The sequence below is a fragment of the Vombatus ursinus genome, unplaced genomic scaffold (genome assembly GCF_900497805.2).
Source record: "Vombatus ursinus unplaced genomic scaffold, bare-nosed wombat genome assembly UNPS02014945.1, whole genome shotgun sequence".
NCBI lineage: Eukaryota > Metazoa > Chordata > Mammalia > Diprotodontia > Vombatidae > Vombatus > Vombatus ursinus.
This window is the reverse complement of record NW_020954723.1, coordinates 458441-475351: the sequence shown is the minus strand read 5'-3', so window position 1 is coordinate 475351 and position 16911 is coordinate 458441. Positions and strand designations below refer to the sequence as shown.

Genomic DNA, 16911 nt, shown 5'->3' with positions numbered 1-16911 from the left:
TTTAAACAAGCTATTGGCATTTTCTTCTTACCTGGCAGAATCTGGTCCAGCCTTGGAAAGGCTTTGTCTGCTGTGTAGTATGTTTTTGCCCATTTTGAAAGGTGTCCCATGTGACATCTTAGGTTGCCTGAGACAATGGAATGATCCTATTTTGCCTACTGTAGATATTTCTGGCTCACCACACCACTTAAGGAAATCTGTCTGTTGTTGTTCAGTCCTGTCCAACTCTTCATGACCCCATTTGAGGTTTTCTTGGCAGAGATACGGGAATGGTTTGCCATTTCCTGCTCCAGTTCATTTACAGATGAGGAAACTGAAGTAAACAGGGTTAAGTGATTTGCCCAGGGTCACACCGTTAGTAAGAGTCTGAGGCCAGATTTGAACTCAGGTCTTCCTGACTCCAGGGCCCGTGCTCTATCCGCTGAGCAAATTAGCTGCTCCAGAATGGAGCAGCAATTTTCCTGTTTAGCTATTTATCACTCTGCATCCTCCATTTTCCCTCAGTCTATCACTAACTATTAGTGTGGTTTAGGCAACTGACTTTATCTCTCTGATCTTCTGTTTCCCCATGTACAAAATGGCGGGGTTGAGCTCTGTGTCTGCTAAGCCCCTTCCAACTCTAAGATTCTCTCATAGTGTCTGAGAACAGGATACAGAATCCATCCTAGTGTATTAACACTTTTGGTTAGGAGAAAGGGGAGTGATACTTCAAGGTTCTACCCCTTTCTTATTCTGCCACCCTCACATCTTTGTGAGTTCAACTCTGGCTGCAAACACTTACTAACTGTATGACCCTGAGCAAGTCACTTAACCCTGTTTGTCTCAGTTTCCTCATCTGTAAAATGAGTTGGAGAAGGAAATGGCAAACCACTGCAGTATTTTTGCCAAGAAAACCATAAATGGGGTCACAAAGAGTCAAACTCAACTGAAATAATTGAACAACAACACATACCTACTATGTGTCAGGTATTGTGCTAAGTACTGGGTATACAAAAAGGGCTCCTACCTTCATGGAGCTCACAGTCTACAGGGGGAGACAGCAAGCAAACAAATAGATACAAACAAGCTGTATCCAGGAAGAAATTAACAGAGGAAAGGCACTAGAATTAAGAGGGAGCAGAAAAGTCTTCCTATAGGAAGGTGGGATTTTAATTGGGATTTGAAGAAAGCCTGGGAAGCCAGTACTCAGAGGTAAGAAGCATTTCAGGCATGAAGGACAGCCTGAGAAAAGAATCCCAGCCAAGAGTTGCAGTTTTGTTCTGGAAATAGCCAGGAGGCCAGTGTCACTGAATCAAAGCCTACATTGGCAGGTGTGGGGTGTAAGAAAACTAGAAAGGGTGGAGATAGGCTATGAAAGACTTTGAATGTCAGAAAGGGGATTTTGCATTTAATTCTCTAAGGGTTAAGGAGCCACTGGATTTTACTGACTAGGTGGAGTGAAGAGGTCAGACCTGAAAATGGCTATGGCGGGCTTTGGTCCCAGAAATGTGCATAATATATTATCACATAGTCTCTGATAAGACATCCTATTATGTTTTATAATTTAATACTTTTAAATAGACATTCAAAGTAGAACACAGCTCCAGGTTGGCAAAGAAGAACCACTTCATTACACAATGTATCTTTCATCACATACATCCACAAAGTTTCTAGTCACTTTTATAATTCTCTCCTTATTGATACAAGATTTGAAACTAATTTTGTCATGGGGTAATATCTCTTGCCTTTTTTTTTCTGGTACAATGGTATGCATATAGTAGACTCTCAATATATATTTGTTAGTTGATTAAGTAGATGGAAACTTTAGGGTGAATCTAAAGTGAAAGACTCACAAGTACAAAAATATTTATAGCAGCCCTTTCTGTGGTGGCAAAGCATTGGAAATCGAGGGGATGACCATCAATCAGGGAGTGGCTGCACAAGTTGTGGTATATGAATGTAATGAAGTACTATTGTGCTATAAGAAATGAAGAGCAGGTGGCGTTCAGAAAAACCTGGAAAGACTTATATGAACTGATGCTGAGTGAAGTGAGCAGAACCAGGAGAACATTGTACACAGTAACAGCCACACTGTGCAATGACTGACTTTGACAGACTTAGCTCTTCTCAGCAATGCAAGGATCTAAGACAACTCCAAAAGACTCGTGATGGAAAGTGTTGTCCACATCCAGAGAAAGAACTATGGAGTTCGAATGAAGATCGAAGCATACTATTTGATTTCCTCTTTGGTTGTTTTGTTTTGTTTCTTCATTCTTGTGGTCCTCCTATTGGATCTAATTCTTCTTTACATCATGACTAATGTGAAAATATGCTTAATATGAATGAATAAGTAGAGCCTATATCAAATTGCATGTCGTCTTGGAGAGGGAGGAGAAGAGGGAGTGGGAGAAAATTTGAAACTCAAAATCTTATGGAAGTGAATGTTAGAAATTTTAAATAAATTTTAAAAAATAAAGCTGATGTCCAAGTTCATATATTTGTTCTTATGAGGGTGCAACATGGCCATGGTTTTGTATAGACTAAAATACTTAAAGGTCTTCTTCTTGCTCCCTTACAGATTGAAGACATCATTACGAAGATGCAGGATGACAAGACAGGCGGAGTACCCATCAGGACAGTAAAGAGTTTTCTGTCCAAAATCCCCAGTGTTGTCACAGGTAAGCAGGAACCATCCTAAGACACTCATGGCCCACAGAATAGAGTAGCAACTGGAAACTAATGTAGAAAAGACTGAGGGAGGAGGATTGGAATGAGGAGAAGTTTTAAAAGTTAAAGAAAACTGATGACAGTGTGACAAAAGTTGACAATGTGATCTATACTTAAAAACGTGACCCAGTTCTGAAGACGATCTTTACATTTTTTTAATGGTAAAGAGCAAAAAGGCTGTTGTCTATCTATCTATCCATCCATCTATCCATCTGTGTTTTGTATATTTGTATACATACTTATGTGTTTATTTACATTTATAAAGTCAGTATAACCAGACCTATATATCTATCTAACCATCTATCTATCTATCTATTCGTCTGTGTATTGTGTATTTGTATCCATACTTATGTGTTTATTTATATTTATAAAGTCAGTATAACCAGACTATCTATCTATCTACCTACCTATCTGTCTACATATGTGTATGTATACATTTATGAATCCAGTATGACCAGGTTTTCTCTTCCTTCCTACTTTCCTTTCTTCTTTCCTTCCTTTCTTCTTTTTCCTATCTTCCTTCCTTTTTTTCTTCCTTTCCTTCCTTTTTTATTTCTTTCTGTCTATATCTATAGAGGCGTATATATATATATACTTATATATATACATATACATATATACACACATGCACACACATACACACACACACTGGGCATGTCAATGGTTATTAACTGATCCATATATAGATATATATACATGCATATACATGTAAAGATACACACATATCACCTGGTCACACTGTTCATATATGTGTGTATGTATGTATATAGAAATACAAATATATGCATATGTACTGCATGTCACTATTGGGTTGGAGCTGCTTACCTATTTTAGATAATTATCACTTTGAATTGTGCAAATCTGAATACATGAGACCATTTCAGGGGACTCATTATTTACGCTAAACAGGATCTTGCTGTTTGTCCAAACCCATGTGGAAAAACCCATCCATTTATAAACCAGCCTTCTCATCAGGAGATTGGCAAGTAAGAGCTGCATAAATATAAAAACATTTGTCTCCTAAGGGAGAGAAGGTGTTTTTTTAAAATTAATTTTAAAAACTTTGATGAATTTCAGAAACAGCTAATAAATCTTACCACTTCAAATCTCATATATTTTTATATGTTTCATTTGAACTCAATACAAATATTGCATATATCTTTGCATTCTTTAATATTAAAATCATCTTTGTAGTTGGACCGCTCCTGCCTGTTCATTTGCATGTGAGTCAATTTCTATATATATATGAGTCTTAATGAATAGATGACATAATATATTCTGGATAATGTAATTAGGAGGTAGTCCTCCAGCAATGATAAATAATAACTTGGAACTTTTCATTTTTAGTTGTATGGTATTGTTTGTTATATCTTTCCTTTAGACAAGTACTAGAAAGTCATCTGTTCCTAATTGAGGGAGAAAATGATTTTCTCAGTTTACAGTAAAATACAGTGCTTTCTTTCTCCCCTTGGATCTCTGAACTTGCCAAATGATTCACAATTCTCAGCAACTCAGCTGCCATATATTTTCATTTACATTCACAAGATCCCAGGAGTATATCTATAGTTCTGCATTCTATTCTCAACTGTGGTCATGAAACCACTTGACCCATTTTTTTTTGACAACACCAAGGAATACTTGGGCGGTTAGGTGATGCAGTGGATAGAGTGCTGAGCCTGGAGTCAGGAGGACTTGAGTTCAGATTCAGCCTTAGACACTTACTAGCCATGTGACCCTGGGCAAGTCATTTAATTCTGTTTCGCTCAGTTTCCTCATCTGTAAAATGAGCTGGAGCAGGAAATGGCAAATCCAGTATTTTTGCCAAGAAAACCCCAAATGAGATCATGAAGATCTAATCAACTAAGACAACAACAACAAGGAATATTTGTGTCATTTAAGTTTTCAGTCCTCCAGGTGTCATGCCAATATCCTGCCCAATGACTTCAGTAGAGCAGGGCTTGTACCTGATAAATCTTGCCATTGTTGAGTTATTGTGGGAACGGGGGGAGGTGGCAGATTATCCCTTCCTGGCTTCACTAGTCGATTTAGAGTTATTCATCCTTCACTTTCAAAGAAGACCAATGACATCATGGGGTGATGTCTTAAGTTGAGCACGAATTGGATTTAAGTGAAGCAAAATTGCACAAAGTCATCAGCCTCACTCTCTCTTCCTGAGTCATTGAAGTTCAGTGGCAGGACAAAAGTCAAGATGACTGACAGTGGATGACCTTGCCATTGACTTTAAAATTGGAGAGTTCAGCCTGGAAAGTTGAATGGAGCTAGATAGGAGATACATGTAGTCAAGGAAAGACCCTTAGAGAGAATAAAGGAACCAAATCTCCACAACAGTCACTCCAGAATTAAATTTGGAAATAAAAGCACTATAATTTGACAAGTTAATGAAGAGAAGGTGGAAGGAAAGAAGGGAAGGAAAAGGAGAGAAAGTGGGAAGGGGAGGGAGAAAGAGACAGAGAGAGGGAGGGGTAGGAGAGGGAGGAGAAGATGAAAGAATGTGCAACAGCAGGCCAATTAAACTAACTCAATAGAAAAAGAGTAATCATTCCAACACTAGGTGACTAGAATGTTACTCAGAGACACTTTGCCCCAGGATGCATCAAGGAGGCCAGGAGGTGAGACTGCACTCCTATCCAGCTATCCATCCCTAGCCAAGATGTCTAGTCATCACACCTAAGCACAACCTTGATATTCCTGTTTGTGATGATGCTTGAAATGCTGCCATATGCCTCAGTGGCTCAGACTTCAGCTGCCTCCTCTTTTACTGATCTCACAGAGAAGGCATCCTGAGTGCAGAGCTCTAGCACAAGAGAGAGGAATCCTCAAATGCTCCCAGGCTTTTGGAAGAGTCGATAACAGCCAGAGCCAGAGCCAGGAACAGTTTGGGCCCGTGGTGCCCAAGCTGCTCCATACACTCCTATTGCCAGCAACTGTTCTTCCCTGACTACAGCACGTCACATTAATGCCAGGCTCCTCCTCAGCAGAGAATGCCAGCATCAGAAGTGTGTCAGACTGCATGGCCGGGCCCAGCTACAGGCAGATATTCATCCTAGGACGTTGTCACAGAGGAGATCTTGGGGGCCTGGAGAAGAATGATCACTTCCAGGCAGCCCAGTTGGTTTTGGGTATACAAAGAATGAGAAAATGGGTCTTCTTGTCCCCTGTAGTGTTTCCTTTGAAGATAAACTTTTAGAGGTACTTCTTTAACTTCCTCTTGGTGATATGGTACAGTGGAAAGAGAAGTGAAATGAGAATTGAGACAAGTATTCTTAACCCCGCTCTACCAGTTACTCTGTATGTTATGATTTTAATGGAACCTACAAGACATTCACTGTTCAGTTGTTTCAGTCGTGTCCAACGCTTCACGACCCCGTTTGAGATTTCCTTGGCAGAGATATTGGAGTGATTTGCCATTTCTTTTTCCAGCTCATTTTACAGATGAGGAAACTGAGGCAAGCAGGGTTAAGTGACTTGTCCAGGGTCACCCAGCTGGTAAGTGTCTGAGGCCAGATTTGAACTCAGGAATTTGAGTCTTCCTGACTTCAGGCCTGGCACTCTATCCACTGCACCACCTACTTTCCCTGAACCTACAAGAACCACTATTCAAAAATAAACAAACAAAATAAACCTTCCCTTAGGCAAAATCTTACAATAGTCTGGAAGGCTCTAATCTTTTAGGTTTAAGACTTTGACCGACCAGTGAACTCTTCAAATTCTGTTGACAGAAGTAGCTTTTCTTTGCCATTTGTATCTTAGATTGCTAGAGAGATAAAACATCTAAGATCCACTGTGCCTTAGTACCGCAGATACAATAAAGTATTCTAGACAGTCCCTGTCCTCAAGCGTCTTTCATCCTAGTGGTAGAAGGCAACACATAAATGAGAGCTGGGAAGCATGGATTGCGGAGTGTTACTCAGGCTGTGGCATGGTTGGAGATGTGGTAGAGGTACTGTGGAGGCCCAGAAAAGAACAAGAAAAAGGCCCAGGGAGGTTCCAGCAGCAGATGTTCCTCCATTTCCAGTGGGAAAGTTATGGAGATCTGGCCCTAGTGGAGAGAGCTAGGCTGGAGGGGTCTAGGAAATACAGCATCTTAGTGTTCATGAGCTTAACAGATCCTTCCTGAGCATAGGTTTTATTGGGGATGGGAATAGAGAGAGGCAGAGGGAAGGTGGAAACAGCCAGAGCTTTTTAAACCCGAATGGAAAGAAGGAAAGGAGGATGGAATAACGTCACTATTGAAGAAGGGGGAGGGAAAGAGAGGAGGGTCAAGTGTTAATCTCCATTTTGTCAATGAGCTAAGTAAATCACAGAAAGGACAGTTAGGAAAGCGTTTCATCAAGCTGCTAGCCTATAGAAACATTAAGTATTCTTGTTTAATTATAGACAATGGATAGAGATCTGGCCTTGGAGTCAAGGAGATCTGAATTTAAATCCTGCCTGAGATTCGTTGGGCAGCTGAGTGGCACAGTGGATAGAGCACTAGGCTTATGATCAGAAAGACTCATCACCCTGAGTTCAAATCCAGCCTCAGACGCCTCCTAACTGTGTGACCCAGGGCAAGTCATTTAACCCATTTGCCTCAGTTTCCTCATCTGTAAAATGAGCTGGAGAAGGACATGGCAAATCACTCCAATATCTCTGCCAAGCAAACTACAATGGGTTCATGAAGAGTCAGATGCAACTGAAAAATAACTGAATTCAGACTGAATCTGAATATTAGTCCTATAAGCATGGTCAAATGACTTAACCTCTCAGAGCCAAACCTCCCCACCCCCTTCACTCTCTCTTTAAAATAAAAAGTTACAGAAGAGTAGCTGTTCTACACCAGCAGAAGGAGTTTCCATATCCCCACAACACCAATGAAATCACAGGTTCCATACCCCTGACCCATTGACTTATAATGTAAATTTTATTTCTAGATTGAAACTGAACCTGGAATCAGGAAGATTTAAGTTCAAACACTTGTTAGTTTTGTGACCTTAGCAAGTCATTTAATCTCTCTACCCCAGTTTCCCCAACTATATAGGGATAATAATAGCACTTACCTCCCAGGGTTATTGTGAGGGCCAAATGAGATAATATTTAGAAAACAATTAGCATAGTGCAGGCACTTTGCTAATATATGTTAATATGCTAATATATGCTATGCTAACATACATAGCATATAGTAGGTACTATGTAAATACCAATTATTATTATTATTATCATCATCGTTGGAAGTCATAGGGTAATATGATTTAGAGCTGGAAGACAGCTTAGAAATCATCTAGTCTTTCTCTATCATTTTACGGATAAGGAAACTGAGACCCACAGAAAAGTTAAGTTACTTGCCCGAGGTCTCACAGATAGTCAGCAGCTGATCCAAGATTTAAGCTCAAGTCCTTTGGCTCCAGATTCAGTGGCTTTCTTCTGTGGTTCCTCTTGGGCGCTATACTGCTGAACTTCAGCCTGAGTATAATCTCCCTGTGCTGGTAGATTGTGAAGTAAATGGTTGATTTGATGGTGACTGTCATGCGTGTGGCACATGCTCAGACTCATTGTCATGTTCATTCACCTTGGGCAAAAGTAACTCATGTGCTGTGACTCAGTGTCATTGGAAACTGCCATGCATTATCCTGAATTCCACATCAGCAATGAGGCAGTGAAGTGGTACAATGGATAGAGTGATGCTGAGACTGAAGTCAGGAAGATCTGGGTTCAAATCCAGCCTCACACACTTACTAGCTGTATGACCCTGAGCAAGTCACTCAACTTCTCTGTACCTCAGTTTCCTAAACTAAAATATGGGGATAATAATAGCACCTACTTCCTAGGGTTGTTTTGAGGGTCAAATGAGATAATACTTACAAAGCACTTAAGACAGTGCCTGGCACATAGTAGGTGCTTCCTTCCTCTAGCATGACCTGGCATGTAGTAGGTGCTTAATAAATGCTTCCTTCTTTCCTTTCTCTAGCATAAATAGTCCCCAGCTTGAAATTTTTTAATTGTCTTTCTCTTATGTTTCTATATCTCTATCCCCACTGCAGAAGACAAAGGAACCTTCTTTAAGAAACCCAAAAGTTACAAGAAGTTTTATCCCTCATTTTTCTTCTCCTTCTTGACTCTTGTTAGATCTTACTAAAAAGCAGACAAATTGGAAGAATGGTTCAGTGTACACCAATGCTTTATTGATGGTTCAAGCAGGATTCAGTTCATTGTACTGTAAAGCAAAAGGGAAGACGGAGAATGTTTAGGAACGGGAGCCATAGAAAGGAGGAATGAGAATGCACTTGCAAACAATTTTTCCCCAAAATGTACTAGAGAAAAATAATTATAGGTGAGTACATGACTCTCGAAAGCCCATTATACTCATATCATATAATTACTCAAGAATAGTCAGCCTGAATGATTTAATAACCATAAATCATGATTTTAGTTGATATGAGCCCCAATATAACTAAATTAACTATTTGCATATTTTAAGTGCCCCTATTTTTGTGCTCAAGAGTTTAACCAGTTAATTTACAGTACATGAACTGTGGTTGATTTTTTTAACAAAGTGACCAAAACTTAGAAAAAGCAAGTAAATATTGCCCTCTCCAGAGCAGCAGCCAGGATATTCACTCATTCTAATGTTCTGTCAATACCCCTGGAGGTGGCAAAGTTTTGTCCTTTGGGGCTGACTTAAAGTTTAGACATAGCCAAAAGTCATTCACAGACAAATTAAGCAAACAAGAGGGGTTTTAAGCTGAGTAATTCCATTTCTCAAAAATGAGGTGTGGTGTTAAAGAAATGACACTAATTTTCTTACATGGCTTATAAAACTAGCTCTGAAGACCATCCCCAAAGAGGGAAATCATTCCCAAAACTGTTTTGAGTAATGCCAATATAGTGGGCATATATATGTGTGTGTGTGTGTGTCTAGTAAGATTTAAAGTCAAGAAACCCTGGGTTTGAGTCTACCCCAGCAATACCCCCTCCTTATCTCACTAAAGGCAGAATAAACCCTTGAGTCACCAGGTAAGTAAGGCCAGCAGTAATAGCCCAAAGCCCCTTTCCCACCAGCAGCCAGAAGGAACTTTAAATATCAGCTAGCCATCAAGACTGGGAGTCTTCCCAGTCCCTAGGTCCAGGCTGTTTGATCCCTTCCCCCTAATGCCTGTTCCTGCTAAACCCAGATAAGAACCCTGTAAAAAGCCACAGGGCTTATTGGTTGAAAGGTGTCCCCATGCCAAGGTACCAGAGTACTCCCACAGGTCCCAGTGGACCTGGTCTGTTTCCACGGTTCTCCCTGACCGTCCTTTGTATTCTAAGTATGGCTCCTTAATAAAGTTGGCTTGTTTTATTGCTTTTGTTGCATGTTCATGCATTGGCCTTTGTTATTCTGAACCTTCCTAAGTCTGTGTTAAGACAGGCTGTCACTTCAGATATTTACTAGCTATGTGATCCCTGGGGGAAGTCACTTCACATATCTGAAATCAATATAATTGGTAATCAATAATTGGTAAAGTTGTTGTTATTGTTATTCAGTTTCAGCAGTGTCTGACTCTGTGGGGTTTTCTTGGCAATGAGACTGGAGTGGTTTGCCATTTCCTTCTCCAGTTCATTTTACAGATGAGGAACTGAGGCAAACAGGGTTAAATGACTTGCCCAGGGTCACCGAGCTAGTAAATGTCTGAGGCCAGAGTTGAAATCACAAAGATGACTCTTCCTGACTCTAGGCCTGGCACTCTATGCATTGTGCCACCTCCCTACCCAATTGGTAAAATACTGATGATGATGTATATCACCTGCCACAGAAAGGTTGTTTTAAGAATCAAATGAGTTGTTACATGTAAAATTTTTTTCAAACCCTAAAGCAACATATAAATATCAAGTATTATTATATAGACTCATATAGCAATTATTTTAAGACAGTAATATTATTATTATATGGACTCTTAAGATCACCACTCTTTAGATGTATAAGTTCTGATATATTCATTAAAATCAGATCTATTATTTTGTGGCAACCTCTCTTTCTTTCTTGAAATCACTTTATGTTTACTTATCTGCGTGCATATTGTATTTCTTCCCCCCAGACCCCCGCCATAGGATGTAAGCTTCCTGAGGACAAGAATGGTTTTGTTTTTGTCTGTGTATTCCCAACACCCCATACAGTGCCTCAAACACAATGTGCACGCACATAATAAATGTTTACTGAATCTCATACTTTTAGGATTATGCTTGTTACTTTTTAACACCTCAAAACCAGTAATAGAATGTTGCTGTTGTTTTTTTCACAGTCTCATGGGTCTATTGCATTGTGTTGTTTTAAATTAGAAAAATGTTGTAGTTTCCATAGTGATTGTAACTCACCCGGACTAACACATTTTCTTTAAATGTATCTCGTATTTTCACTTCTTTCCTATGGTGTTAACTTCAATAACTTAACACATTTGAAATGCTATCCAATTACTTTGTGAAGGTTAAAAGAAAAGCTCTGACATTTCTGGCCTTTGTGCCATTAAAAACTTATCTCCAGTGCTGTGTTGTTGTTCAGTCACGTCCAACTCTTTGGGACATCATTTGTGGTTTTCTAGGTAGAGATACCAGAGTGGTTTGCCATTTCCTTCTCTAGCTCATTTTATAGATGAGGAAACTGAGGCAAACTGGGTGAAGTGACTTGCCCAGGGTCACACAACTAGGAAGTGTCTGAGGCCAGATTTGAACTTAGGAAGATAAGCCTTTCTGACTTCAGGCCCAGTGCTCTGTGCACTATAGCACCATCTAGCTGCCTCTTACTAGGATACGAAAACCAATATTGTGTATGTGCTATGGTGATATATTTGAAAACATTGAAGATTTCAGCCCCAACTCACCCAGCAAAGATTTAGGTGGACCTGAACATTTCTTTAATTCCCTGAGCCTCCATTTCCAAATTTATATGGTACTTCACCTATAGTGTATCTCTTGAGCCTCATGAAAAACCCAAGAGTTAAGTACTACAGGTATTCTACAGAAGAGGAAGCTAAACAGACAGGTTCATAGTGTTCATAGAGGTTCATAGACAACAGCAACAAGGACCTGAACAGGATGGAGCAAACTCTAGAGGAGAAGTAGATGCTAAGTGATGGTGTCAAAGAGAGGGTCTGAACAGTAGGAACAAAGAGCATCCCAGTTCCTCCTCCTGACCCTGTGTGTGTGAGGGAACAAGCTGCCAAGCCTTAGGGCACCAAAATATGTGGTGTTTTCCAGAGAAAGCTAGGTTTAATTGTGCTATGGAATATGGAAGGGCTGTCAGAAGAAGAGACACAAGGTCTTGGAGGTGATCTATTCCAACTCCTTTATATTTCAAATAGAGCAATATGAAATGGAGGAGGGAAAAGAAAAAGAAAGAAATGAGACCTTCGCATGAAAATCAAGGTAGAGCCTTATTGAAATAATAACCCATTATTGGATTCCCATAAAGGACAGGTTAATAATTACAAGCATTTTAATTAGAAGCTACTTTAACATCTACAGGGCAGCTAGGTGATGCAGTAGATAGAGCACCAGGCCTGGAATCAAGAAGACCTGAGTTCATATCTAGCCTCAGACATTTACTAGCTGTGTGATCCTGAGCAAGTCACTTAACCCTGTTTGCCTCAGTTTCCCCATCTGTAAAATGAGCATAAGAAAGAAATGGCAAACCTCTCCAGTAGCTTTGCTCCAAATGGGGTCACAAAGAGTTGGAATGACTGAAAAATGACTAAACAACAACATCCACAAGAATTGGGAATCCCAACTAGGGGATCTCAAAGATCTTAGCACCAATGTGTGCTAACTAGCTTTTCTTGTCTCCCCCTTCTCCCTAATAACTCCAGCTCTGACTCTAATGCTCTTATGGGTTATTCCAGTAGACATAGAGGATCCAGAAGTTCAAAGGAATCTCAGAGTCTATTTTATCCAGCCGTTGCCTGAATAGGAACACCCTCTATTGTATGTCTATCAAGTGGTCATCCAGCCAGCCTTTGCTTGAACAGCACGAGTGACTAGGGAAATCACTACCTTGCAAGGCAGGCCCATTCAGTTTTGGGACAGCTCCAAATAATTGTTATATTGAAACAATTGCCTACATGTTACCGTCTCCCCTTTGATCCTGCTTCTCCTCTCTCAAGCAGAATAGGTCTAATTTCTGTTTCATATCCCTTCTGACAATCTCTGTACCTTAAGTATCTCTCCTCTCACCCCTCCCAATCAGTCCTTCATATCTATCATCTGATCCCCATCACTTATTCCACCAACATTTACATTCCCTTACCCCATTCTGGTGGGGATTTGCTAATACACAAATGCACGGTTTACATCAATAAGCCTGTTTTTTTTCTTTCTCCCCTATTGTGCGCCATGTCAAATCTAGAATTTTATAGATGTATCATAGAAGGCAAAAAATTGCAAATGCATTGCACCTTTTTATGTAACAATCAATCTATCAGCAGAATACTCATTTAGCATTGTAATCACAGCAAGCAGCAGAAGCATACATGCAATTCACTGAACTTCATAGCTATGTGAATTTGGATAAGTAACCTTGGAGCTCTGGAGCTCTGTTTCCTCATCTATAAAGTCAGGATCATAGAATCATAGATCTCGAATTGGAAGGCACCCTAGAGAATAGCTACTCTAACCCTCTGTTCTTACAAAGTGAGAAACTGAGTCTCAGAAATGTCAAGTAACTTTCCTAAGGTTACTCAAATAAGATGTGGCAGAGCCAGGATTAAAACTCAAATGCTCTTGACTCTCTAAATCTGAGTCAGTGGCTGCCAAAAAAGGTTGTCATGAGAATCAAATGAGATTGTCCATATGAAAGTGTTTTGTATATTAAAAAGGTTACACAAATGTAGGGGATTATTATTATGAAAGAGGACGTTGACAGGGCTCCAAAGAAGTCATTGATCTAATAAGACATCTATTTTTTGACTGCTTTAGCAATTTTTAAATTTTTATTAATCTGAACTTGACAAATGCCAACAAATATTAATATTCCAACATATGAAGAAGAACAGAAAATAAGGACTACATATGAAACTGAATCTCTCATATGAAGCTTGTTTATTATATATATATATGTATATATACACATAGATATATAATAAATAAAAAACATTCATTTCAAAGCCATCTTGCTTGTTTTTGTCTTCCTCTCAACTTCCTATTCTCTTCTGGGCATTTTAAAAATTGCTTCAATGAACCTCTTTGCTTTTTTTTCTTTTCTTATTTTTTTATTTTGGCACTATCATTGCTATCCTCTTTCCCTGCAAATACACACACGCATACATATATATGTATATATGTGTGCATATACATATATGTATATATTTTTTCAGTCATATTCAACTCTTCATGACCCCATTTGGGGTGTTCATGGCAAAGATAATGGAATGGTTTGCCATTTCCTTCTCTTGTGTGTCCACATATTTACAGATAAGGAACTGAGGCAAATAGGGATTAAGTCCCAGGGTAACACAGCTAGTAAGCATCTGAAGTGCAATTTGAACTCAGATCTTCCTGGCTTTAGGCCCAGAACTATGGAGTATGCACCTACCTGTCAATTGATGGATGCCACCTTATTTTCCATGTTTTTGCTATCACAAAAAGTACAGCTATAAATATTTTTGTAGATATGGGGCATCTCCCTCTTTCCCCTTGGGTTATTTGGCTAATAGTGGTGTCATTGAGTAAAAGAGTATTCCCAGTTTAGTAACTTTGGGAGAATACTTCCAAAATTGCTTTTGGAAGAATGGCTGGATCGATTCATAGCTTCAGCAACAGTGCATTAGTGTGCTGGTCTTCCTAAAGACCTTCCAGTAATTATCATTTGTTTTCTTTTAATGGCATCTTTGCTAATCTGATGTGTGTAAGATGGAACTTATTGACAGAGCCTGTGACCACATAGTTTTCTTGGCCTTGATATCCTTTTGTTTCTAGTGCAAATGATTTGGAGAAGGAAAGGCTGAGTGTCCAAAGCCCTTTAGCAGAATTCCCTGGAGATATCAAACTTTCCCTCAATCCTTTGTTTCTATTTCCTACTTTTAGTTTATACATGAGGCCACCTTTCCAGGTTTTGACCTACAGCATTGTGTTGCAGGAAGATTCATAAGATGTGAATTTGGGTCCAAGCTTCAAAACTTACTAGCTGTATAACCCTAGACAGTTGCCTCTAGTCCCCTAGAGGTTTATTAACAATAAACTTCTCGGGGGGGCACAGCCATGATGGCGGAGTGAAAGCAGTGACTTGCTTGAGCTCTCCCCCAAACCCCTCCAAATACCTATAAAAATGGCTCTAAACAAATTCTAAAGCAGCAGAACCCACAAAAAGACAGAGTGAAACAAATTTCCAGCCCAAGACAACCTGGATGGTTGATTGGAAAGGTATATCGCGCCAGGCAGGGAGAGGAGCGTAGTGTGGCATGGGTGCGTAGGTTGCAGCGACCCTGGAGCAGGCCTCAGAGGACTGAATCGCAGGGAGCTGTGGTGGTTTCCAGACTTCTCAACCTATGAAAGCCAAAGACAACTTAGAAGGTCAGTGGGAAAAGTCTGTGACTGTGGTGAGAGGTAGAAGCTAGATCTCAGCTACCCCAAGGGCAGCGGTTGCCTCCTGACCTTCTGGCCCATAGACTGAGGGAGAATCGAGTTGCTGATCCGAGGGGGATTGCAGGGATCTCTTGCTTTGCCCCTGCTTGGATCTGGGTCACAGTTCTGAGAGGTGGTCCTGGGACGAGGAGGAGCGCTGGCCTGGTGGAGCTTATTGTGGTGGAGGAGAGAAAACACCTTGCCCCTTATCATACCACCTTGGAAGAACTGAAAATTTACAGGTCCCTAGAAGTATCTCTGAAAACAGCTGTATAAACCCCTGAAGTGTGGGACAGAACATTCTCCACATTGGAAGCAGACTCTTACCTTAACAAAGAGTTTAAAACCCAAGTAATTGGCCGGGATCATGAGTAAGCAGTGCAAAAAAAGTCAGACTATATTATCTTACTTTGGTGACAAAGAAGATCAAAACATACAACCAGAAGAAGAAAACAAAGCCAAAGCTCCTTCATCCAAAGGCTCCAAGAAAAATATGAATCAGTCCCAGGCCTTGGAAGAGCTCAAAAGGGATTTTGAGAAGCAAGCAAGAGAAGTAGAGGAAAAACTGAGAGTGATGCAAGAAAATCATGAAAAACAAGTCAATAGCTTGCAAAAGGAGACCCAAAAAAATACTGAAGAAAATAACACCTTAAAAAATAGTCTAACTCAAATGGCAAAAGAGGTCCAAAAAGCCAATGAGGAGAAGAAAAGCAAAATTGGCCAAATGGAAAAGGAAGTCCAAAAGATTACTGAATAAAATACTTCCTTAAAAATTAGAATGGAGAAATTGGAAGGAAGTGACAATTTGAGAAATCAAGGCACTGTAACACTAATCCAGAAGAATGAAAAATTAGAAAACAATGTGAAATATCTCATTGGAAAAACAACTGACCTGGAAAATAGATCCAGGGGAGAGAATTTAAAAATTATTGGACTATCTGAAAGCCATGATCCAAAAAAAGAGCCTAGACATCATCTTTCAAGACATTATCAAGGAAAACTGCCCTGATATTTTAGAACCAGAGGGCAAAATAGAAATTAAAAGAATCCACCAATCACCTCCTGAAAGAGATCCCCAAAGGAAAACTCCTAGGAGTGTTGTAGCCAAATTCCAGAGTTCCCAGGTCAAGGAGAAAATATTACAAGCAGCCAGAAAGAAACAATTCAAGTATTGTGGAAACACAATCAGGATAACACAAGATTTAGCAGCTTCTACATTAAGGGATCTCAGGTGATGGAATATAATATTCCATAGGGCAAAGGAGATAGGACTACAACCAAGATTCACCTACCAAGCAAAACTGAGTATAATCCTTCAGGGGAAAAAATGGTCATTCAGTGAAATAGAGGACTTTCAAGCATTCTTTGATGAAAAGACCAGAGCTGAATAGAAAATTTGACTTTCAAATACAAGACTCAAGTGGAACATGAAGAGGTAAACAGGAAAGAGAAATCATAAGACACTTACTAAGGTTGAACTGTTTACATTCTTGCATGGAAAGATGATATTTGTAACTCATGAGACCTTTGTCAGTATTAGGGTAGTTGGAGGGAAAAAATTATATGTATGTAGATAGATAGATAGATAGATAGATAGATAGATAGATAGATAGATAG

The 16911-nt window shown here is 39.7% G+C and overlaps 1 protein-coding gene across 2 annotated transcripts in view; it reads left to right on the top strand.

Moving 5' to 3' along the window:
* The first annotated feature begins 2563 nt into the window (after positions 1-2563).
* The window catches only part of LOC114030122 (regulator of G-protein signaling 6), a 204130-nt gene continuing 189782 nt past the window's right edge, over positions 2564-16911 (top strand). For both annotated transcript variants that reach the window (XM_027844838.1, XM_027844840.1), the window contains exon 1: positions 2564-2657. In XM_027844838.1, the coding sequence (XP_027700639.1) occupies positions 2579-2657 (79 nt within the window). In that variant the 5' untranslated portion in view covers positions 2564-2578. The remainder of the gene's footprint in view (positions 2658-16911) is intronic.